Raw genomic sequence first — 24,120 nt, forward strand, 5'->3', positions numbered from 1 at the left:
CTGGACACGGCACCTTGTGGGGAGGGGTTTCCTCCATCTGACCATCTGATGTGTCCTCCTGCTGCAGGCTAGCTTGGGCTTGTATGCCTGGAGGCTCCTAGTCCCAAGAGAAGAAGCCAAGCCCTAATGCTCAAGTATATTTCAAGACTCTTCTTACAGAACCAAGAACAAAGGCAACTACCAAATGGTGCAGATATAGGAAGGCGGGGGAAGCACGGGGGTCTTACTATGATTAGTCTATCTCAGTACCCTGTTGGGGCTGTGATGAGAGTTTACCTGAAGAGGGCTTAGCACAGGGTCTTGGTTTGTTAGCAGGCAATAAATTCTAACTCTTATCATTTTGGGAAATAGATCCTGAGGCTTAGACATTGGGCAGCTTGTTGAAGGTTTGGCCTCCATTAAGCAGTGGGGATTTGGATCTAGTTCTTGTCTCCCTCCGGGGACTGACCTCTTAACCATACTGCTATGCTGTTCCACCCCCACAGACACACAGAGAAAGCAGGATCTCACCCAAAGGCACCAGGTGCAGACGGACCCCAATTCGAATTCAGGTCTCCGTGAGACCTTTCACTCTTCGATCAGCTCTGCGGCCAGGGTACCCGGCCTGGGTACCGTATCCATCTGTCGTCGATCTCAAGTGCCATAGCTGGAAGAAAATATTTGTTTTGGTGTCCTCCTCCGGCGCCAACAATTTTCGGCCTGCGTTTTTCTGTTGTTTGGCTGCGACGAATAGCAGTTTTCATCTTTGCTGTGTTATCATGTACACAGAACTGCTGCTGGGGGAGCTAACAGCATGCCTGCTTAGTCATTATTCTGGGAAGGGGTGCCAGCCAGTCAATAGCCTTTATTTTTATACAACTCTGTACGCTGCAAATGCAGAATTAATGCATAGCATTTGAGTGCAGAGCCGCCATCAGACCCCTGTCATTTCTAGAGGTGGGTGAGGCCGAGGTGACAGCGTGGGAGCTGGAGCCCCAGAGCCCCTGGCACACCGAGTTTGACTTCCTTCCTTTGTCAGGAGCCCAGGAGCTGGATTGCCCTCCCTGAATAATTTATTGGATGGAATTTGATAGATTTTATAGTTTTTACCAACCCAAAGGAGAAGAGCAACTGCACAGGAGAGGTGCTAGGACTGGCAAAACTCAGGAAAAAATAATTTTTTTTTTTTTGGGTGTGTGTGTGTACTAGGGATTAAACCCAGGGGCATTCTACCTCCTAGCCCTTTTTAGTTTGAAACAGGATCTTGCTAAATTGCTGAGGGCTTCATTAAGTTGCTCGTGCTAGCCTTGAACTCTTGATCCTTCTATCTCTGCCTCCTAAGCACTGGGATTACAGGGATGTGCCACTGTGTCTAGCAGGAAAAAAAAAACATTTTAAAGTTAGATTTCAGGAAATGTATGCCTAATTTTGAACTCAGCAGAGTTGTAGGGCATTTGAGAAATCTTTTGAGCCCCAAGTGACGGCTCTGAGTCAGCCTGGGTTCTGTGTGGGGACCTCAGGACTGCCTCGCAACAGACAGGAGTTCTTAGGATCAGGCCAAGCAGGATGCTTACCCTCATCTTCTGATCAGCACACAGGATGCCAGGCCAAAGGTGGAGCGGGAGATAGAAGGGCAGAAAACACAACCAAAGCCTGACAACTTGGAATGAATAAAAGGAGCTGGCGGCCTTTGGCCTGGGAGAGGGACAGGAGTGTGCACCAAGGAACAGCAGACCTCTGAGAGATAGACGGGGTAAATGCAAGTGAGCCTGTTCATTCCTTTAGTCAACGAATACTTATGGGGCTGGAGTTTGTGCTAAGCACTACTCTAGGCTTAGAGGCCTCGGTGCTGGACAAGACAGAGCCCCAGTCTTTGGGGAGGGAGGGCGTGCTTCTTTACAGAAGTTAAGGCACTTAAAGATACTATGTGAAAATAATAAATACTATGGAGGTCCTGTTTTAAAAATAAAATATAAAAAAGGGCTGGGGGTATAACTCAGAATACATCTGGATTCAACCCCTAATACTCCCTTTTGCCCCGCCTTGGCCCCCGTAAAATGGATAGGGAAGGCCACTTTGAGAACATGACTCTTGAACTTGAATAATGAGGAAAAGCCAGTCCAGGGACAATGTGCGTGTGAGGGGGGCGGGGTATCCACAGGAAATGCAGTCGTGGGGCTGGAATGAAGTTGGCATTTCAAGGAGTAGATGAAAGACCAGTGCGGCTGGAAGAAGGGGGAGCTGGGGCCAATTTGTGTAGTGTCCTGGGGATCATAAAGGAGTTTGGATTTTATTCTGTGTGCAGTGAGAATCCACAAGAGGGGTTGGAGCAGGGGAAGGATTTGATCTGAGTTCTGAGGATGTCCTGGCTCTGCGAGCATGTGTTTTTCTAGAACAAATGAGAACGAGCAAGTCTTATTTTATTGGGGGGGGGCGAGGAGGGGGAGGCCCTGGATCAGACTTCTAACCACCCAGTGGCTCTTGATTGCAGTGGGGTGTTTGGTAAAGGCTCTCGCGGAAGAGTGGAGAAAGGACGACAGTACTGGATTGATTTATTTTCCCCAAAGTGTTGATCCGGGATTACTGTCAGGCTGGGAGTAGAGTCTCCAGCCGCGTCCCCCACGGCCCTGCCCCAGACTCTCACCGGTTCAACATTTCTATCTGTAAATTGGCGGAAGATTCTGGCGACGTGCTCATCAGACATGCAGCTGACACGAAGCTGTCAGGGACAGCTAATGCCACGGATGACAGGCTCAAGATTCACGGTGATGATCCTCCGCCGGCTGGCCGCAGCGCTGGGATGAGGGCGGCAGGATCCCTGATTGCAGTCAGCCTGGGACCTGCTGGCGAAGGCTCCCAAGGCCTCGGTGGGAGGAGTGGAGGCAGCCAGAGCAAATATGTCTCTACGCCAGCCTCCTCCCTGGCACGGTGACAAGGTCCTGGGTCCTTCAGGGTCACTGTCCCACCTGCAAAAGGAGGATGCTCCTATGTCCTGCCCCCGCTGTAGAGAGAGAGGATCAAATATGAGCCTGCTCCTGGTCCTGGGTGGGCTCAAGATAAATGATGCTCCAGTGACCTTACAGGGCACAGGTTGGATCCCTCTGTTCTCAGCCCAGTGCTACCCCTTCTAGCAACACCAGCTTTCTAAGAGCCACTGTGGGGGTAATCCACAGGAAAATGGCCAGGAGGGGTGGGGTCTGGAGGCTGTGTCCCCCGAGGCCATTCTTGAGTATGAATGGAGAGAGGAAGGTGGTTGCAACTGGGATACCAGTGTTTACTCAGATGCCCCCAGGGATGCAGGGGAAATGGCCAGATACCACTCGTTTTGGCCAGGTACCACTGTGGTGCCGCCACATAGTTAAGTGCCTTAACTTCTGTAAAGAAGCACGCCCTCCCTCCCCAAAGACTGGGGCTCTGTCTTGTCCAGCACCGAGGCCTCTAAGCCTAGAATAGTGCTTAGCACAAACTCCAGCTCCGTAAGTATTCATTGACTGAAGGAATGAACAGGCTCACTTGCATTTACCCTGCCGTGCAGAGGCACACGCGTTGCCCCGTGAGTGAGCTCTAACCGCTGACAATAACATTGTAGTAATTCTGTTGGGAACGTTTCTCCAGGGCTGGCTGTGCACCCAGCTTCTACTGAGTATTCTGTGTAACTTATCTCGAAGCATTTTCACAGTCTAGCCTTGGAGGCAGGTGTGGTCCCCACTGGACAGATGAGGGATCCGAGGCTTGGATGGCAGCTATGGCCATGTGAGACTTGCACTCCGAGCTTGTGGCTCCTTTCCAGCCGCCTGGCTCCGGCGCTAGGAGTGATAGAAACAGTCAGTTATCAGTCATTTGCTGAGGAGAGACCACATTATCTAGAGTTGGTTTTGCGTGTGTTTTGTTGTTGTTGTTATTGTTGTTTGTTTTTTGTACAGCCTCAGAGCTCCCTGGATCTTTTAGGAGCTTCTTTTCTGCTTCTTGGAGCTGACACTTTAAAGGATTCAGTGGCAAGCCTGTGTGTGTGTGTGTGTGTGTGTGTGTGTGTAACATTTTTATTAAAAAATAACAACAGAAATCAGCTATGCACAACAGCAAAGTGGCTGGCATGTGTTGACCCTTGTGCCTATCGGGGTGTCAGTGGTGATCAACATATCCAACGTATGACCAGTCTCTCTCTCTCTCTCTTTTTTTTTTCATCTGTTATACTCCTCTTCCCTACTGGATTTTAAAGGAAATCCTATACATAGTTTTATCTATAGATATTTTACTATGTGTCCCTGAGAGATAAGGACTCCTTTGTTGTTGTTGTTGTGGTGGTGGTGGTGGTGGTGGTTGTAAGTATAAACACAATGCCATTATCACATTTTTTTAAATTAAAATAATGGCAATTAGTCTTTTTGCTTCAGAAAAGCTATTAGCATAAAGCCTGCTTTGCCAGGCATTGGGTGTGGGGAGGGAAGGCAAAAACCACTCCTTTGAATGCCTGATTCTTAGGACTGTAGACTCACAATTCCTGAAAAGGAGGAGGAGGAGGAAGGAATTCTGATACTTGGGACCATGGACTGGCAAGGTCTTTATTTCGATTGTTTCCAGGGGCACAGCAATGAGAGTGGGGCCTATTTATAGCTCTAAGTCTAGACATGGGAAGGAGGCAAAAAGAAGGGAGTAAGTGACAGGACAGGGGAGAGGGAGAGGAGGAGAGAAGGGGAAAATCAAGAGTAGGGCTTGGCCCTGCATCGCACACAGCCCTGATGGCCCGGAGCCTGGCCAGCCTCCCCCCATCAGCCAGTGCTCACCGCCAACATTTACTGAATGGGCTCACGTGCGGGTTACCCCACTGCATTCTCCCAACCATCCCTCAAGGCAGGTGCTGTTAGGTGTCACATCCATTTATAGGAGAAAACCCTGAGGTTCCAGGGTGTCATGGTTGAGATGTGAAATGTCTCCCAGAAAAGCTCATGTGTTGGCAATGCAGAAATGTTCAGAGGTGAAGGAATTCTATCAATGGACTGATCATCTGAATGGATTTACTGGGCGGGAACCAGAGGCAGGGGGTGTGTGTCTGAGGCAGGTGGTTGGGGACGTGGCCTTGAGGATTCTACCTGTCCCTGGCCACCTCCTGGCTCCCCTGCTGCCGAGAGCTGAGCAGCTTTCCTCACCACGCCCTGCCATCAGGGTGCTTCTGCCTCGGAGCCAGGTGGTCCTGGGCTGAACCTCTGAGACCATGAGAAAAATCAGCCTTTCCTCATCTGAGTTGTTCTTGTCAGATATTTTGGTCACAGCGATGGAGAGCTGACTAAGACATAGGGCCTGGCGTGAAATAAACGGTGCTGTCAGATTCCAGCTCATGTCTGTCTGGAGCTATCTCGCTCCTGGCATCGCTCTGCCTCCAAGCCTGGGGAGGTCATGCCCAGGGCTGGGGCTCAGGAACATCGTGGTTTTCTCAGGGGTTGGAATATTTACATACTCCCTATGCATCTTTGGGACATCGCTCTCCCACGGCTTCCCTAGAGCCCTGGCTACCTGGGCACTGCCCCGGACCTTTGGGCCTTAGTAGGGCCAGCAACTAAAGAGTTCAGGTGGGGACAGCTGGAAGCCTCTAGGACTGTAGCAGGTGCCTGTTCTGGCACCTTGTCAAATACAGGTGCTGCTTCCTTGATTCTCTGTGTGGTGACATGTGAGTCACGCATCTGCCTGTTTCTGTTCAAGTGTATGCACCAAATATACATGTGTGTGTGCACACGTGCACATACATGATACGACGTTACCAGGAAGGCAGGTTCCCTGCTGGGGGCTCTCCATGCACGCTGTGTGGGGGACTCTGAATGGGTTGTCAGAGTGGGAATATGCGCTGTGTCTCCCAGCATCCACGCCTAAGTCACAGCAATGGGGCTCCACTCCTGGGACTCCTTTATTCTCTCCTCTGCCTCTTCTTCATCATCTTCATTCTTGGCATCCCCAGGGATAAATAAAGCACTTAGCAAGTTTCTGGAATGCTCATGGTGCAGGCCACCTCACCCACCCCTTACAGGAACCCATCAAGTAGGGATGGTTCTCAGCTGGGTGGTCCTGGTTCCCCCTGGGAGTGTTGGGAGGAAGGTGCCCCTTGTAGGTAGGTAGGACTACAGGATTTCTACCCTCACCCCACCAGGAGTTCATGGGGCCATCAGGTGACATCGGGATGCTGCTGGTCAGCAAGGTACATCTGGGAGTCCAGAGTCTTGAGTGTCAAAAAGAGGGCAGTATTTGGGTGCTGGGAAGCCTTATGATTTGTTACAGGTACCAACCCACTTCTGGTGCCACCCACAGTGAGAAGCTAGTCCAGAGGCCATGGTCTAGACAGAGGCCGGGCCAGCATGAGTGGGCACAGTAGCCGTGTTGCCACAGTGTGGAACTCAGGGTCTAGGGGCCAGGCTGGCAGTGTGCAAATGTAACATATGACACTTGTGTCTTCTTTGCTCTGTGCCAGACACTGTAAAGGGCTTTGCACCTATCTATATGATAATCCTACTAATCAGATGATGAGGTCCTGATCAGCCTACCCAGGCTACAGAGACAAGGAAGTGACAGAGGCAAGATGTAAGCTTGGCTGTCCCTCCGACCATTCTGCAAGAAGGGACAGGCTGTGCTGTGCTCCTCCAGCTTCCTAGGGCTCAGCCCCAGTACTCTGGACTCTGTACTTGGAGCTACTGACTCACTCCAGACCCCCTGATGGCTGGGAAAATTTCCCTGATGAACCACCTCTCTCTGGGTCTTGGTTGCCCAGGTCCTGGGTGTAGTTCCTGGGTGTAGGAAAGGATGGGTGCTGTCAGCACTACACCCCACTGGGTGGTGTTGAGCCCTCTTGGGGGTCTACTTGCTTGAGTTCTTCTCCTTGCTTGAGAAAGCAGTAGGTCCTCTTACCAGGAAACATGTTCTCATGAGATTGTGCAGGGGTCTCGTTTTCCAGGGGTCCATGTCCTGCTGCACAGCCACCCACTGGTGAGCAGGCACTAATGTCGCCTGTCTCTCTGCCTTTTTTGCAGAGCTATGGAGCTCAGCAGCGGCAAAGATGAGATCTCCCTGTTGGTGGAGCAGGAGTTCCTGAGCCTCACCAAAGAGCACCTCATACTGGTCAAAGAGCGCCCGGAGGACCTGGAGGGACCAGGCAGCACGTGCCAGGTGACCCGAGAGCTGGTTCCCCTCATTCTTGAGCCTCCTTCGGTGGCAGGCAGCAGTGAGCACCCAAGAGCCTCCATCATGGGCAGTGACAAGCTCCAAGAGCAGAAGGTGGCCATGTCCATGATCAGCAGCCGGCAGGACTGCGATTCTGCCCTGTCCACAGTCACGGGCATTCTGCGTGCCGCCAAGGTCAGAAGCACCAAGGGGATTGAGGACGAGAGCCACAGCCTGGGTACCTCCAACTCAGAGATTAGCAAGCTCCTGGCCCAGTTCCCACTGAAGCCCACTGAGATGTCCAAGGCTCCTGACAACAAGAGGGTGCTGGAGGAGGCCAGGGTGATCAAGGACTTCCTGCAGAACAGCATGTTCAGTGGCTCTGGGAGCTTCAGGGAGCCTGCGGGGCTGGGCCCATTCCTGCTGCTGCCACCCCCACCCTCTCCTGCCCCCCCTGACAAGCTCCTGGAGCTCCCCGCTCAGAAGAGGCAGCTCCCTGTGTTTGCCAAGATCTGCTCTAAGACCGAGGCTGACTCTGCCGTGGAGGGGCACCACTTGATGGGTGAGTGGGGTGATGGGGAACAGGGGAACAGAGGGGCCTGCAAGGAGGTGAGCCTCCCAGGAAGCTGTTCGGGGCCGTGGTGCACACATAGAGCATCTTTGTGCAAAGCAGGACAAAGCAGCCGTTCTGGTGGGCACAGGCTCCCAGGTGCAGGCTCTGGAGGCCCTTCTCAGCCCTGCAGGCCTGCTCTTCTCAGTTTCCATGTTCAGGGAACAGCCCTGTGTGAGCAGGGGTTCCAATCCAGCCCCCTTTCTGAAGAAATATAGGTAGTAACTAGCTTTTTTTCTTTTTGCAGTACTGAGGAAAGAACCTAGGGGCATTCTACATCTGTGCTACACCCAAGCCCTATTTTTATTTTGAAACAGTCTCACTGGGTTGCAAAGGGCCTCACTAAGTAGCTGAGGCTGTGCACAAACCATAATCCTCCTGTCTCAGCCTCCCAAAGGCTGGGATTACAAGCATGAGCCATCATGCTTCGTTTTTGATGCTATCAGGTATCCAGAATATACTGCAAAAAGTGTTTACCCCAGCTAATCCCAGGGTGAGGCTGCAGCATGGGGTCTTTAAGAAGGCTAAGAGAGGAATTTGATTGGCAGCTGGGATTATTTAGCTATGGATAGAGGCACCTGCTCTGGCTGTCAGGTCTGATCCTCTTTCTCTGGGGCAGGAGGTAGATGTGTTAGTTATCCAGGTATAAGTCACACTGCTGGTCCTAGGATCTGTTCTCTGAGATTACAAGGGCTTAGAAAAAGTGCATTTCCATGCCCTAGTTGAAGAATCCACTTGCTTCCCAGAAAATCCAGCAACCTCCCAAGTTTTCCTCCTCCTACCCATAGGATTCCATCTTTTGTTCTGATCCATTAGACTAGATAATTCTAAGAAAGTAATCTTCTAGCAGTGGCATTTGCCCAGGCAGCAGTCACTAGCAGAATAGATGATACTCATGCCAACCAAAAGAAGAACCACCCTGCAAGAGGAGATGGATAACTGAGAGATGCCTACATCCAAATCCATCTCCCTGAGATAGCAAAGTGACCCCTGAGAAACAGTCTGTATTCTGAAACATTGTAGGAGGCCAAGGGGCAGCGCAAGGTGCTGGAGAGGCCTGGAGGAGCCAGAGAGCTTTGGGATGATGAGCTATGGGTGGAAGAAGGCCGACCTTCCTCCCCTCCTTCTCCTGGAGCCCCCCCCTCCCCGCGCCCATGGATGCTTCCTTGCTAGATGGGCACCTGAGGTTGGGGGTCATCCTGCCCATCCACCCTCCCCACTATTTGTGAGTGCCTTTGTGTACAAATGTGTGGGCCAATGTGTGCTAAAGGGAACTTGGGCAGCGTGAGTGGATTTGTTAGAGAATGTGCAGAGGTGGTGCTTCTGGTGTGGCTGTGTGTACACGTTGGTGCATGTGTGTGTAGCTGCTTCCTGTGTGAGTGAGGCCTAGGAAAGATAGGCAGGGACATGTGTATGCATGTGTGTGGACCCAGGATTTGAAGGAGGGAGCCTTGTAGAGGTTTAAGGAGACTGTACGGGTTTGGGAGAGGCTGCAGGTGTACAGGTCTCTGGGGAAAGGGCTATTATTAGTGGGTATGTTATTTTGGCACAATAGCCAGGGGCTAAACTCAACAACCAGAAAAAAGCACTTGGAAGAGACTCAAGGGACACATTTTGCTAAAAATGCTATTGTCTCCTAAGTGGGTCCAGGCTGGAGAAGCTCTTTCCTTTGCTGGGTTAGAGTTAGGAGGGTGAGCTCAGGCCAGTGCAGACTCAGCCCAAGGCCACAAGGCTGGACACCCAAGAGTGGGTGGGATCAGGTTCACTCTCAACAGGTAACACTGAGGCCTGGGTCCTCTGATCCAGACATGACCAGAGTTTCCAGGAGCCGGGTGTGTCCAGTGCAGTACACAGCTATCCAGCAGGGGGCTGGAAAAGCATGACCCTCTTCCCTGCTTCAACTAGAACATTGCCCTAGAATGCGTGTGTGTGCGTGCATGTATTTCACACAGGTTTTCCCTCTAAGACCCCTCTCAACTACCAAAATTCACAGATGCACATCCTCCTGTATATTTAACACCATCTCTAGAGATTTCACGATTCCCAATACAATGTAAATGCTATATACATAGATGTTACACTCAAAAGTCTGTACATGTTCAGTACAGACATATTTTTTGTGTATGGTGGTACTGGGAATTGAACCTAGGGATGCTCTACCTCTTAGCTACACCCCCAGCCTTTCTTTCTTTCCTTCTTTCTTTCTTTCTTTCTTTCTTTCTTTCTTTCTTTCTTTCTCTCTCTCTCTCTTTCTTTCTTTCTTTCTTTCTTTCTTTCTTTCTTTCTTTCTTTCTTTCTTTCTTTCTTTCTTTTTGGTGGTACTGGGGTTCCTGGAAGCCCTTCTACCTCCGGGCTACACTCCCAGACCTATTTTATATTTTTTTTTAAATTTGGAAACAGGGTCTCTTAAGCCAGCGGGGCTGGCTCCAAACCAGTGCAATCCTCCTGTCTCCGCCTCCCAAGAGCGGGGATTACAAGCGTGCGCCACCACGCCTGGCTTATTTTTTACTTTGAAGCAGGATCTTGCTAAGTTACCATGTACTGGCCTTGAAACTACAGTCCTCCTACCTTAGCCTCCCAAGTACTTGGATTATAGGTATGCACCACCATGCCCAGCTCAGATACATTTTAAAGAGTATTTCCCATCCACTGTTTCTCTCTCTCTCTCCCTCTCTCTCTCTCTCTCAGGAAACTGGGGTGGAAGCTCTTTGGGGAGCCCTACTGTGGCAAAACATTGCCATACACTGGAGGAGATACTTGGTCTATTTGGCGGGAGACCTGAGTCTGGCACTGATTGTGTCCTTCCTGAACACTCCAGCCATCTCCAGTGACTCACTGTGTCTCTCTCATGCTCCCTGGGCTTTGCCCACAGTCTCCCAGCCCTGTGGTAGCATCCTTCCTGATAGCCCTGCATGCAGGTCCTCACTGAGACCCTCTTCCTTACTTGAAGGAAGGACCCTCTCACACAGAAGTGATCTCAGCCAGCATCTTCTCTCATTGCATCCCTCTGTCACCTCTTGGTGCCTGTCTGCCTTGTCCCTGAGCTATTCTGGGCATGTCTCTCTAGTCTCCCTTGTGTGAGCTCCTGCAGGGCAGGGTCTGGCTCTGACTCATCCTGTGTTGCCAGCATTCGGGGCAGGGCCTGGCACTGATGAGCCAGCTGAAATGCCCATGAGCAGCACAGCAGAGGTAGAGCCACGATGAGGAGCCAAGCTGCCTGGCTCAGTCTGTGTTCTGCAGGGACACGAGTCTTCCCTCCTACACCATGTGCTGGTGAGAACTGTGTCCGAGCCACCCTTATGTCTCCAGCCTGGCACTGTGGATGGCTAGAAGAGATGAAGGGAAGAAGAAAGATAAAGATGGATGAATAGATGGATGGATGGATGGTGGATGGATGGATTCATGAGTCAGAAAAGCCAGAATGGTCATTAATCATGGCAGGCTTCAGGAAGAGACTGTGGCTGCATTCAGCAGAAGGAGAGTCCCTAGACTTCTCTGAGTCTCAGGTGTGCACTGTGGAGGATCCGTCCTTTTAGTTCATAAGAAGGTGCTCTCTTTATCTTCTCACTTGGCCTTCCAGAAGCACTGACTCAGTTTCCCTCCTGCAACAGAACGGAACCCCAGCAACAAGGAGCTGACCAAGGGTCGGGAGTGTCTCTTTCCCAGCCAGTGGCCCCAAAGCCGGAAGGACAGCTGTGGCGAAGAGAGCCGCAGTGACCCAGTGAGCACCGTCTTCACCAAGAAGCCCGCGTGGCCAGCTGAGAAGAACCTGCTCTATGAGTTCCTTGGAGCCACAAGGAATCCAAGCAGCCAGCTGAGGCTCCGCAGCAAAGTGGAGGTGGATGGGCTGGAGCTGAGAAGTAAGTGACCCTACTTTGGGAGGAACCGCAGGGGAGGGTCTTCCAGAGACCCTGGCAGTCCAGGCGGGGCTCTGCTCCGTCTCAACAGCGGGCAAGTCACTGCCTTTCCTTGGCGTCGAGATTTTTAGAATCCACGGAACGGGGGAAACGTTGTTCTCCCTGTGTTCCTTATCGGAAATATAATTGCTAGAGAAACATAGTTGGCTTTGGGGAGTCAAATAGGCATTATCAGAGGTTGATTTTAAATACGTCCCTGACCCAGAACAATAGTAGAGCTTCCCAGATTTCCCAGGCCAAAGGAAAATCCGTGTATTCGATTACTTTTATGTTGAGGTTATTCATGTCCCTGCTCTACTACAACTTCTGTCAAAAGCCCTTCCCCAAAAAGATGCCAGTAAGGGGAAACTAAGGATCCTTTACTTTATCTATCTATCTATCTATCTATCTATCTATCTATCTATCTATCTATCTATTTATATGTATCTGTTGTACTTGGAGTTGAATCAGGGACATTCCATCTCTGAGCTATAACCTGAGCCCTTTTTAAAAATATATATATATTTTACTATACTAAAGATGGAACCCAGGGGCATTGTACCTCTGAGCTACACCCCAGCCCTATTTTTTATTTTATTCTTTTTATTTTGAAACAGGGTCTCGCTACATTGCGAAGGGGCTCACTAAGTAGCTGAGGCTGGCTGCGAACCATGATTCTCCTGTCTCAGCCTCTCAAATGCTGGGATTACAAGCGTGCGCCACCACGCCTGGCTTTTTTTTTTTTTTTAAATTTTGGAACAGGGTCTCACTTAAGTTGCTGGGGCTGTCTACTAACCTGTGATCCTCATGTCTCAGCCTGCCAAGTACCGGGATTACAGGTGTGTGCCAGTGTGTCTGACTCCCATTTCTGATTTCATAGTACCTCAGGGCATTTTGTAGAGGGGGAGAATCCAGGACTCATCCAGAAACAACTCAACCTAACCTAACTGTTTTAGACTAATTTTAAGTCATTCAACACTGAATTATCTCGTGTGTGTGTGTGTGTGTGTGTGTGTGTGTGTGTGTGTGTGTGTTAGTTACTATGTATTGAACACAGGGACATTCTATCTCTGAGCTACACCCCTAGCCCTACTTTATCTCTTATTTTGAAATAGTCTAAGTTGCTGAGGCTAGTCTTGAACCTACCATCCTCCTGTCTCAGCTTCCCAAGTACTGAGATTACAGGCATGTGGCACCAGGCCCAGCTTAATTTTTATTTTATTTTATTTTATTTTATTTTGGTGGTACTGGGCTTCCTGGAAGCCCTTCTACCTCCGGGCTACACTCCCAGACCATATATATATATATATATATATATATATATATATATATATATATATTTTTTTTTTTTAATTTGGAAACAGGATCTCTTAAGCCAGCGGCTGGCTCAGAACCAGCGCCATCCTCCTGTCTCTGCCTCCCAAGTGCGGGGATTACAAGCGTGTGCCACCACGCCCGGCTCCAGCTTAATATTTTTTAATTGTTCCCAGTAAATACAAAAACCCATGCAAGGTTCTCAGTGCTGCTGAATGCACGGCCCTAGTGGAGGCTGCTTTAGAAATCTGTAAGAATGAATCCCAATGGCACAGCTCCTGTCTGTATAAAGCTAGACTTTTCTAAAGCGCCTGGAAGACTTCAGCACTGTACCAAGGTGAAGTAGAGCCCTAGCAATCGGTTTACTTTGGCCCTTTCTAACCTGCCACCTTTACTAGCAAGTGATAGGAAGAGAAGCCCCAAGCCAGTCCTGCAGGGATTTCCGTCCCTTCAAAACGGGCAAGGTGTGAACTAGATCATGTTTTCCTATGGTTGGAAATTCACCAAGACTTTGAAAGACACTCTTACAGCTTAAAGGACCTGACCTTCGAGAGAATATTAATCCCCGGACAGGGGTAGTAGCCTCTCCCTGCCTCAAACACTGAGCAACTTTACCTTATCTTTCACTTACAGTTAACCCTCCTGTCGCAGTGGCTGACAAGAACAACCTTAAGTATGCGGGGAACATCTTCACCCCACGCTTTGCCACAGCCTTGACCTCGGCGACCGTGAACCAGCCACTCTGGCTCAACCTGAACTGCCCCCCTCCGCCGGTGTTCGCCAATCACTCCACCTTCCCGCAGTACCAGGTGAGTGGCTAGACGGGGCTGGCTCTCCCTGCTGCCCTGCACCTGGACTGGGTTCCAGCCGTAGGCTAAGGTTTATACTCTCCCTGCATCCACCCGCATGAGTTCCTGCCACAGAGGGGGTGCGGCTCGCCAGAAGCCCTTATCACAGAGAGCCCTTGGACGCCCTTGGAATGCCATCTCTAGGCTCCAGGGAATCTATGGTAATGGCAGGAGCACACTACCAACTTGTTAGCCTCTCTGTGTTTTTCACCATGACTACATCAGACCAACCACTTGGCATGCATGCATGCATGCATGCGCACATGCGCGTGCACACACACACACACACACACACACACACGCAGATATAATTCTAATTTTTCACTGCCTGAATTCCAGTTCACACTCTGTTTATTACAGAGCTCTTTGTTAGCTTTGGTAAGTTAAGCGCTTGGTCCCCAGGACAGGAGGAGGGCAGGCATGGTCCTCGCTTCCTCTCTGCTTCCTGTGGCCCCCTTGAAAGTTGGAGGGCACACATCTTAGGTTCCTTGAAATAGTCCCAGCTTAGGACTTTGGTCCTCAGGATAATTATTAACGGCACCCCCTTTCACTCCCAAACATCCTGGTTTAGATGAAAAGTTATTCCCATCTCATCTAAACTATATCCAAGTTGTCTTAGCTGGTACCAGCTAATATGGCTGGACACAACATCCTGGGTCTCAGGCTCCTGGTTAAAAGGGAATTAGTAGACAGACACAAAGGGATGGTGAAGCGCTTGTAGCAGGGTTTGAAATTTTACTCACAGAGCTTATTTATGCAGGGAAAATGTAGTTTCTTGATTTTGTCCATTTAACTTAATATCCCTTAAGAGCTGCTGCCCACTCGGTAGAAGGAGGAAAGAATCAAATAAATGTCCACTCTAGTTTAAGCCTTTGTCCAATCCAATAACTTAAGCAGTCCCTTTAGGTAGTCTCAACATTTTTTTTGAGAGAAGATGCTCAACATCTAAGATTCCTCAGTCTTCTATTCCCCTTTCTAGCTCTTCTCCAGAAGGGCGCATAGTTGTAGGGGGAAGAGAGGGAACTTGAATTTGTACATCCAGGACTTTGGTCACGAGCTGCCTTCGGCTGCAAAGCCTGGAAAGGGGATGCAGAGAAGGGGCTGAGAGCACATCGGACTTCTCTTCCTCCATGTCCCTCCCACCCCTTGATGCCCCAGTCATTTCCTCCTTAGACGTCTTAGTCCTATGCAGAAGGGGTCCCCTCCACGTCATGAAGACACACTTTCAACTGAGCTCCCAAGTCTTAAAGGAAGTCAGCAAAGTGTCCAAGTCTCTGTTTTGTTTTCAAGCTCGCTCGTTTGTTAAAAAGAACAGGTGCCCAAAGTTTCCCAGGTACAAAAAGCCTGGTGCCCCACTATTTAAGTGAGAGATTGCAGTGAAAGGTAATCTAAGGGGGGGGGGAGTTAAAGCATATCAGCCTCATATTAGCAATACTGTCTTTACACAGATCTTGGAAGAAATGGGCCATTCGCCGACTCACTAACTCCACCAATATATATTCTTCTACCAGTGTGATTTGGGGCTTGCTCATTCACTGAGCATTTATTTGTCTACTCACTTCTGTTCATTCATTCATTCATTCATTCATTTAAGGGATTAAAATAAACCTTTGCTTCACACTCACTGTAGGCTGAGTGTTGTGCTAGGTGAGGAGATTCGAACATGTCAAAGAAGCTCTGAGTCTAAGGCAAGTTCAGGAGTACATCAGAGGCCATAGAATGTATTTCCACCTCCAAGAGAGAAGCAGTCGTGTAGTTTTATTGGGTGCCAGTGCATTCGCTCTCCCAGGGCTTCCCATGGAAAGCCAATCTGTGGTGGTTACTGTAATAAGCAGAGATGCTATCTCTTGGTTGTGTTGAGATGTTCTGGCTTGATGTTTTAGAGTGGATGAGATTTGGACATAGTTTCTGAGCATGAAGTTCCCCAGCCTTCAGAGACACCAGTGTTTGCTTCATAGGACAGATTACAACCAGGTTCCCCTGCTTCCAGGGAGAAGCAGAGAAAGGACCCTGGCTGGGAGGGCCTGCTGGGTTCTATGAGGCGGTACAGGGAATGCATCCAGCCGAGGTCGGCTGTAAAAGGAGTTGGCCCTCCCAGGTAGTTACAAAAGACAACATAATTTACCTTCTCGCAGCTTCTCATGATCTCACAGTACTACCTAGCTTCAAGACAGCTGATCAAAGGGCCTGAGGTTACAGAAAGAAGGAAGATTTCAAAATCTGTAGATTTGGGTGTAAAGATCCTGCTGCTTCCAAGCTGAGTGGCCTTGGGCAGGTTATTTAACTGCTCTGAGTTCCAGTTTCCTGGGTTGTAAAATGGGTTCTTCCTACAGCAGCAGCAGTAGGAAGTAGACTGACTTAGTTATGAGGATTGATCGAGTCCATGAATAGAAAAGGACTCTGTAAAATCTGAAGTGTGATACAGATTTTTGAAGTTATTTTTCAGCCCTGATCTTCCATGTGGACAGGGCTGGGAAGCTCTGCAGACCTTGAAGGGTCAGGGAGGACTAGTCCGCCCTGATCGCTTTCCCCTTTGGCATTAAGAATAAAGAGGAGAGCCAGGCGTGGTGGCGCACACTTGTAATCCCAGCATTCGGGGAGGCTGAGACCTGGAGAATCGCGGTTTGAGGACAGCCTCAGCTACTTAGTGAGGCCCTCTGCAACTCAGTGAGACCCAGTTTCAAAATAAAGAATAAAAAATAGGGCAGGGGGTGTAGCTTGGAGGTCGAATGCCCCTGGGTTCCATCCCCACCCCACCCCCCCGAAGAAAAGAATAAAGAGGAGATCTCATATCTAAGTTACTCGGAGCTCTGTTGTGGAGGGACTGACAGGCAGGGAAGGGGAAGGCCCCAAGGCTGAAGAGCTTGGGCCGCTTGGGGGCGCTGGGCATAAAGGCATACTGCTTCAGTTGAGGGGGGAGGCTGTGTGGGCAGAGGCCACAGCCTCAAGTCGAGAAAAGCGAATGTTTATTTCACCTTGCTTGTGATTTTACAAAATTGAGATTTCAACAACTGGAAATGTCCTCAAAGTCCGGCAGTGTTGCTCACACTGACCAACAGGGTCCTGTCCCCTGCACAGGCGGCTGGCTCTCTGTCCACCACGGATGGCAGAGGGGTAGGGACTTGGAGGCTTGCCTGTCCTTCTCTGGCCTGGGGAAGGTGGCTGTGGGAGCCACAGTTAAGTGCTCGTGGGGCAAAAGGTGGTGGGCCAGGAGAGGGGCGCTTAGTGACTGCCCCAGTTGGCCTTGCAGCTCACTGAAGTCCAAGAATGGGCAAGGCCACCCCCTCTGCATGGCTCCTTGGTCATGGCTGGGGCCACAACAAGGGTCCCAGGGATCAGGCCAGGTCGTCGTGCGGAGGGACCTGGTTACAGGTGAAGGGTTGGCAGCAGGGAGGAGCCCAGGACTGGAATGTGTCCGGTGTTGGGGAGCAAGGCAGGGAGGGGCTCTCATGGCTGTGCTCTCTGGAAAGTGGAACACTAGGAGAGCTGGGGGAGGGGTTGGGATCCTTCCACGAGGGGCCAGGGACCAGAGGGAACCCCTCAAGGGCACAGCTCCTGCCTCAGCGCTTTGGTCATCTGCACAAGCTGAGCCCAGGATGGGGGCAGAATCTAGGGGTGTGGAATGTTCTAGAAAGAGGTCCTGCACTGAGAGGTGCTTTGGACTTAGGGCCTCGTGTGTGTGTGTGCCCCGTATCTGTGTGTGGACACCCCAGGCTCCCCCAAACAGCACTGTGAATGATATTCCCATTTCCCATTTGGCTTAGCTGTTGGGCAGCCTTTACAAAGCAGGGGGCAGAGAGAGATGATAGACAGAGCTAACATTTACCCAGTCTTTACTAAGTGCTGGGCACTGTTCTCAGCTCTAGATGCATTATTTCATTGATCCCTACCCAGACCCTCATGGTGGGCTATGGGTACAGGCATATGTAAGGACTCACAGGCCCACACCAGCAGAAACCCACACTAACACACCTGAGCATACGGTTGCACATTCGTGCACAGAAACGCACAAATACCTAGGCCGAGGTACAAACACATCTGCTGGTGTTCTTAAATGAGCATGGACACAACTGGTAAGCACCCTCACACATTCTCACCCAGATGAGTCTGCACACCTGTGTCCTCAGGCAGGGAAGGGGCCCGGGGACAGACATTAAGAAAAGGCTCACAGATAGCAACAGAGATAGCATGGCTGTCTTCACGGGCCTCGCAGCCCGGAACACACATCATTCTGTTGACAAGGGGTAAGAGAGGCAAACTGGCTTGCTCAAGGTCACAGAGCTGCCAAGGGGCAGATCAGAGATTCAGGGGGCAGCCTGGCTCCTGTAGTTTTTATATTAAACACTCACCAAAAAGGCTGTGAAGCCTGCCCAAGAGGGGCTTCCGTGTGGTGTGAGTCGTGTTTGTCCTGGCCTGAGTCCAGCCCGCCGCAGGCAGTCAATGGGTCCAGCCAGCAGCAGGACAGGACGAACTGACCCCAGCTTGCAGATCCAGGCGTGTGAGCGGTGGCTGAGCAGAGTAGCTGCAGCTTTCTGCCTGGGGACCCTGACCCAGCAGCACTGAGCCCCTCTCTCTCCCTTTCTCCTCAGGGCCTGTACCCCCAGAGGTCCGCCAGGATGCCCTATCAGCAGGCTGTGCACCCCCAGCTCGGATGCTACTCCCGACAGGTGAGTAGGCCCCCTCCCTCCTCTCCTCTGTCCCAGCCCCCTGAAGGCCTTGGAGTCAAGGGCCATCTGCTCCCTCATCTCTGTCCAGCTGGTCACTAGCTATGCTTTGTGTCGCACCATCAGCTGCAGAGTACAAACACACACACACCAATGTGTGTGGAAACAGAATCTGGTGCCCTGCCCATGTCAGCTGGCTCCTGACAGAGGCCCTCCTGTGTGCCAGGCCCTCCTCCAAAGGGCTTTGCCTGTGTTCATCGAGACATTGCCACTACCCTCGGAGGCAGGTTATAGACAAGGAGACCAAGACACAGAGAGATCAAGCAACCTGCCCAAGGTCATCAAGTTAACATACAGCTTGGGTTTTGCTGTGGCAGCCAATAGCGTTAGCATCTCAGGGACTTTGAACAGTGAGTAGGTATTTCTCATTCACAGTGTAGGGATCGGCTGATCTGGGCTGTGGATCAGATTTGGCCCTGCCCCTTGTGTCTCTGCTTTGGGGTCTGGGCTGAAGATGCAGGGTCGGTCACTGCTCCCGTGGTGGGTGGCAGGAGCCAAAGAGGTGCATGGGATTCAGAGCGGAGCCAGGGCAGGGGATCCCACCCACCTCCCGCTGCTCAAAGCCAACCACGCCCTCTGCCCAGCATGAGAGGTACTGGGATTTTTAGACAGACTAAGAACTCCTTCATTGTCTATCTGAAATCCAAATTGAACTGGAGGTTCTGTTGTTTTCTAAATCTGTCACACTAGTTCTGCAGGTAGGTCCAGAATGAATACCGCTGGGCAATCACACAGCAGCACCATCCGGGTCTGACCCCGGCGGCCTGGGACCCCCCGTCATTATGCTTTGCCGCCTCTTAGACGCACACATACAAATACAGTATCGGAAGAGAGGAACAGAGACGGTGTGCAAATACACACACCCAAAAGAGATAGAAATACAGACACGGTTATGCACATACCCCCAGGCTGTCTGAGAGGGCCCGTACTGATAGACACAGAAGTCATGTTCAGAGGCACTGGGGCCTTGGGGCAGAGATAGAGGCCAGCATGGGCAGAGAGAGGCCACCAAAGACCAGCCTGCCACAGCCGCAGGCTGGCACTGCATCTCACACTCAGCCAGATGGACACTCCTGTGCCCCAACTCTCCAGATTCTTCTGTCTCTCCTTTCTCCCCAGAGATGCATCATTCATATTCTCATCCTCCCTCTCTCTCTCTCTCTCTCTCTCTCTCTCTCTCTCTCTCTCTCTCTCTCTCTCTCTCTCTCTCTCCAAATTGTACCTCTGACCTGAAATATGCTAGAATGTTCTAGAGGGTAGAGAATGGCCCACAGGTGTAGGCCATCTTTATTACCTTGGCCGGGATTACTTCATGAGCAGTAGGAGCCCTCTGCATGCCGAGATGAAGCAGAAATGAGAGAGACCTGCCTTAGGAAGTCCCAGTGCATCGCCAGTGCCCCACCAACAGGGAGACCTGTGGCCAGCTCCAAAGAGCCTATTTAGACAATTATGCATGTGTGTGCATGTGAGCATATATTTGAAAAAAAAAGTAATATAAAAACATGGTAAAAGATTTTAAAAACAGAGAGGCAATCACTGTTTACTGGTTTCCTATATATCCTTCCAGTGACATCTATTTATATAAACATTTTTATACAAATGTGGCGTTCTGGGCACACCGCTCTGCTGCTTTTGTGAGTGAAGAGTGTATTTGGAGATGGTTCCAGAGAAATATATAAAGCTCCGTTTGATGCTTTTTATCAGTTCTGTGGCATCCTGGGTACACGTTTGAACACAGCTCGTGTGGGCTCTGGGACCTGCCTCTTCCATTCCTGTCTCTTGCGGGGTCAGGCACTTCCTCCCACCCTGAAGACCAGGGGGATTTTCTGCCATGTGGTCTACAGGGGCCTGCCTGGGAGGCGCCCTCCAGGGTCTCTCTGGGAACTCCCGACCCTCTTGGGGTCCTGGCGCACATGTCCAGCATCGCCAGAGCCTGCCTTCCCACTGTAGGAGTGATGAGGAGGGTGGGGCAGGGGCCCAGCCTCCAGAGAGGGCATGGCAGGCAGAGCGAGTCTGGAGCAGGCACAGGCCCTGGGCTCGCCTGCCCCGCCGGGGTCCTGACTGCAGCTCAGGACGGCAGACACTGAGCAAGTCCCTCTACTTCTCAGCAATTCAATTTCCTCATCTCCAACATGGGATATAAGAATGGCCCGGCCCCGCAGGGCTGTCTGGAGGTGTCAGGGGAGAACCCACACAAAGGGCCGAGTGCATGCCCTGAGCGCTCAGTAAGGACTTTCCCGAGGGGGTATATTAGACGAGGGTACCCAGGACAGAGAGGGCTGGCCCGGTGCAGAACCCCTGAGCACGGGGACTGCAGGCTTTCTCTGTTAAAGTGGAACACAGAAACATCTCTAGTTTAGATTGAAACTCCCCTCAGCACACAGGAGATTAGGTGTCAGCATCCTACAAAATAAAAATGTTTTTTGCTATTTGGAGCTGCCGGTAATGGAATGCAGTGCTCCTGATGTGGTGAGCTCCCCATCATGACAGGTATTTAAGCAGACACTCAGGGGTCTCCTCATTTCTTTCACCTTCTCCCCCCCCCTTGTTTTCTTTTGCAGTGCTGGGGATTGAACCCAGGGGTGTTCTACCACTGAACTAAATACCCAGCCCTTTTTATTTGTTTCTTTTTGAGGTCTGGCTAAATTGCCAACGTTGGTCTCAAACCTGCAATCCTCCTGCCTCGGCCTCTCCAGTCACTGGGACTACAGGTGTGTGCCGTCATGCTCAGTTTATTTAGCTTCTGTTTATGGAGTAGGCAGTGCGCCAGGCACTGTCTTGGAGCTGGGGAGATAGCAGTAAATAAGACAGATGAGGTCCTCACCTAATCAGGAGCCAGAGAGCGGGAGGAGCCCCAGTTCCTGCTGGAGCTCGCCTCAGAGTCCCCAATGAGTCCCTCCTGTCTTTTTCTTGCCTTTGACCTGAGCCCCATCCTCCTCTTTTTCCTTTTCCCCTTTCTCTTGCACTCACACTGTCCACTATGATAGCCACTAGCCCTGTGTGGCTATTTAAATTTAAATGAATTCAATTAAGTACAATTCAAAACTCGGCTCCTTATTCACACAGCCAGATTTCAAACGCTCAGCCGTGTGCAGCTGGCGGTTACCATATTGGGCAGCACAGATATAGAACATTCCCACCATCGCAGGAATTTCCACTGGGCGCACTGCCTTGCTCCTGGTGTCTGCTGAGACCCTGAGATAGAAGCCAGAGCCCTATAAATTGCAACCAGCTGGGGAGAGGGGATAATGAAAGACTTAAAAATGAACAAGGAGCTTGGGGAGAGATTATTGACAGAGGGAAAGGTAGGAAGTGGAAATGATACTTCATTGCTATTTATTATGTGTCTGTGTCTTGCATCTACTGGCTCCATCTCCACGCAACATTCGCCCGTTTTATAGATGAGAAAACTGAGGCTCAGATAAATTAGGTAACTTGCCGAGCTCACTACGGAAGCTGAGCCCTGGGCTTTCTCCATCCCAACACATTATCTCCTATGTGCCCAGGGGTGACTAGGGGCCCTGAGGCTGAGGAGTGTCAGCTGGATTTAGGGTTAGGGATGGGAAATGGTGACCCCGCCCCTCTCTCCTCTCTGACCTGCAGGTGACACCTTACAACCCACAACAGATGGGACAGCAGATGGGACAGCAGATCTTCCGCTCTTCCTACACGCCCCTGCTGAGCTACATCCCCTTCATCCAGCCCAACTATCCATACCCTCAGAGGACACCTCAAAAGCTGTCCAGCAACCCCCGAGACCCTTCTCCCATGGCCGGGGATGGGCCGCAGTACCTCTTCCCCCAGGGATATGGGTGAGTCCTCAGCCCACACTGGACAGGGAAAGGAGGCAAGTGGGAGGACTTCACCCAGCCTTTCCTGGCCTGTGAGTCCCGGGGCTGGGATGGGGGGAGAGGCTGGTACCCGGGGGTCCTGGAAGGACCTGGTGTGGAGTTAGCAGTGAATGGGGCTTGGGAGGCCCCTTTTGTAGCTCCATTTGGGGCTGTGGCTCCTGGTCTGGCTGCAGAAGGGCAACTGCTTGGTCAGAAGCCCAGGGGTGGCCAGTTCTATGGTCAGTGGCGGGCGGTGGAGCGGTACGCAGTGCCCAGTGCCCTGACCCGTTTGCCGGGGCCCCAAGGGGACATGGCCAGGTAATGGCTGTCATGATAATCTGATGGCTGTCATACCCACATGGCAAGGACTCATCCTTGTTAACTAGTCTCCTCACATTGCACTGGATCCTGATGGGCCCCATCAAAGGGCTTTCAACTGCCTAGCACAGCTGCTCATGCTTTTCCACCAAAGCCCTCCAAAACAACAGAGGGGAGAGACTCTTATTTCTGGGATGGTCTGAGGGCTTAGTAGAAAACAGCTAAAAACAAACCCATGTTTTAGCTGGGTGTGGTGATACACATAGACAGGAAGATCACAGGTTCAAGGGCAGCCTTAATTAACTTAGCAAAGCCCTCATCAATTTAGAGAGACCTTGTTTAAAAAAAAAAGAAGAAGAGGGCTGAGAGTGTGGTTCCAGGGTAGAATGCCTCTGGGTTCTATCCCCAGTATATTAAAAACAAATATTTTAGTTGGCAGACCCGCGGAAATTTTACATATGTTTGGATAACAAATGTGTGCTGGTTTTAATATAATAATAGATAGCTACTCATCCCACCCACTACATCTTCAACTAATACTGATGCTCGAAGAGGCAGGAGGTGCTGTGTCCTCCCTGTGGATCTGGGTCTCCCAGGCCCACCGCAGGGCGTATGTGCCCCAGTTTGAGAAATTCAGCTAATAGGATTAGGATCAAACTCTGTAGCCTGACACGCAGTCCTCCCACCTTCCCATCACAGGCCTTCCACTGAAGGTCCACCGCAGGCCCCTAGACTCGCAGCCTTTCAATCTGCATTTCCCTGAATATCTTGTTAAAAGGAATAAATGCTCGAAAGAGGTTTCTATAGTCAGATCGGTTTGGGAAACGCTGTGAGAGACAAAGATAAACAGATTTCTTAACTGCTGGAATCCTCAGATCATTTGATTTCCTAGGGTGCGTAGGAAATGTTCAGGAAGGTGGTCGATAGTGTTATTCAAACACCATATCCACAACCCCTTTTATCTTGTTATTTCTTTATTTTTTTTATCCTCTTCCTCCCTCCCTCTCTTCTTTCTGTGGAGCCGCACATCATGGCGTGTTGCACCCAGCATACCCTGGGAAGTGTTGTGTTAATTCATGTAATTTGAATTTAACCTGTCGGGGACCCACAGATGAATAGGACACGCTTCCTGCCTTCATAGGGCCGAGATCAGATGAGATGAGGGAGGGTACAACAATGTTAGGGCCCTGGCAAAATGAAGGCCATCAAGGTGGCCTGAGGCCATAGGCAAGACCCCCCCCCCCACACACACACACACCTCCCTGCAGGGCGAGTTCCTGGGAGCAGGATTGGGAGAGGACCTCTCAGGCAGGGAGGCACAGGGTGAGCTGGAGGCCCCCAGATAAAGATGCCTGGTCGAAACATTAGATTTGTTCCTGGAAAAGGTAGAAAATGGGATTGGAACGGGGAGATTGTGCTTGGATTATTGCAAGCTCTTGGCCGCTGGGCTTGGGGAGC

At 50.8% G+C, this 24,120-nt stretch overlaps 1 protein-coding gene across 1 annotated transcript in view; it reads left to right on the plus strand.

Annotated features, from left to right (window-relative positions):
- The window catches only part of LOC308260824 (uncharacterized protein C1orf94), a gene marked incomplete at both ends in the record, with an annotated part of 41,315 nt that overhangs the window by 12,444 nt on the left and 4,751 nt on the right, over nt 1-24,120 (plus strand). Inside the window, 5 exons of the mRNA XM_080692372.1 lie at nt 6,993-7,684; nt 11,344-11,592; nt 13,576-13,751; nt 18,380-18,457; nt 22,118-22,326. Coding sequence (XP_080548498.1) covers nt 6,993-7,684; nt 11,344-11,592; nt 13,576-13,751; nt 18,380-18,457; nt 22,118-22,326 — 1,404 coding nt within the window. The remainder of the gene's footprint in view (nt 1-6,992; nt 7,685-11,343; nt 11,593-13,575; nt 13,752-18,379; nt 18,458-22,117; nt 22,327-24,120) is intronic.

This window comes from Muscardinus avellanarius (genome assembly GCF_963383645.1).
Source record: "Muscardinus avellanarius genome assembly, chromosome: 3".
Classification (NCBI taxonomy): domain Eukaryota; kingdom Metazoa; phylum Chordata; class Mammalia; order Rodentia; family Gliridae; genus Muscardinus; species Muscardinus avellanarius.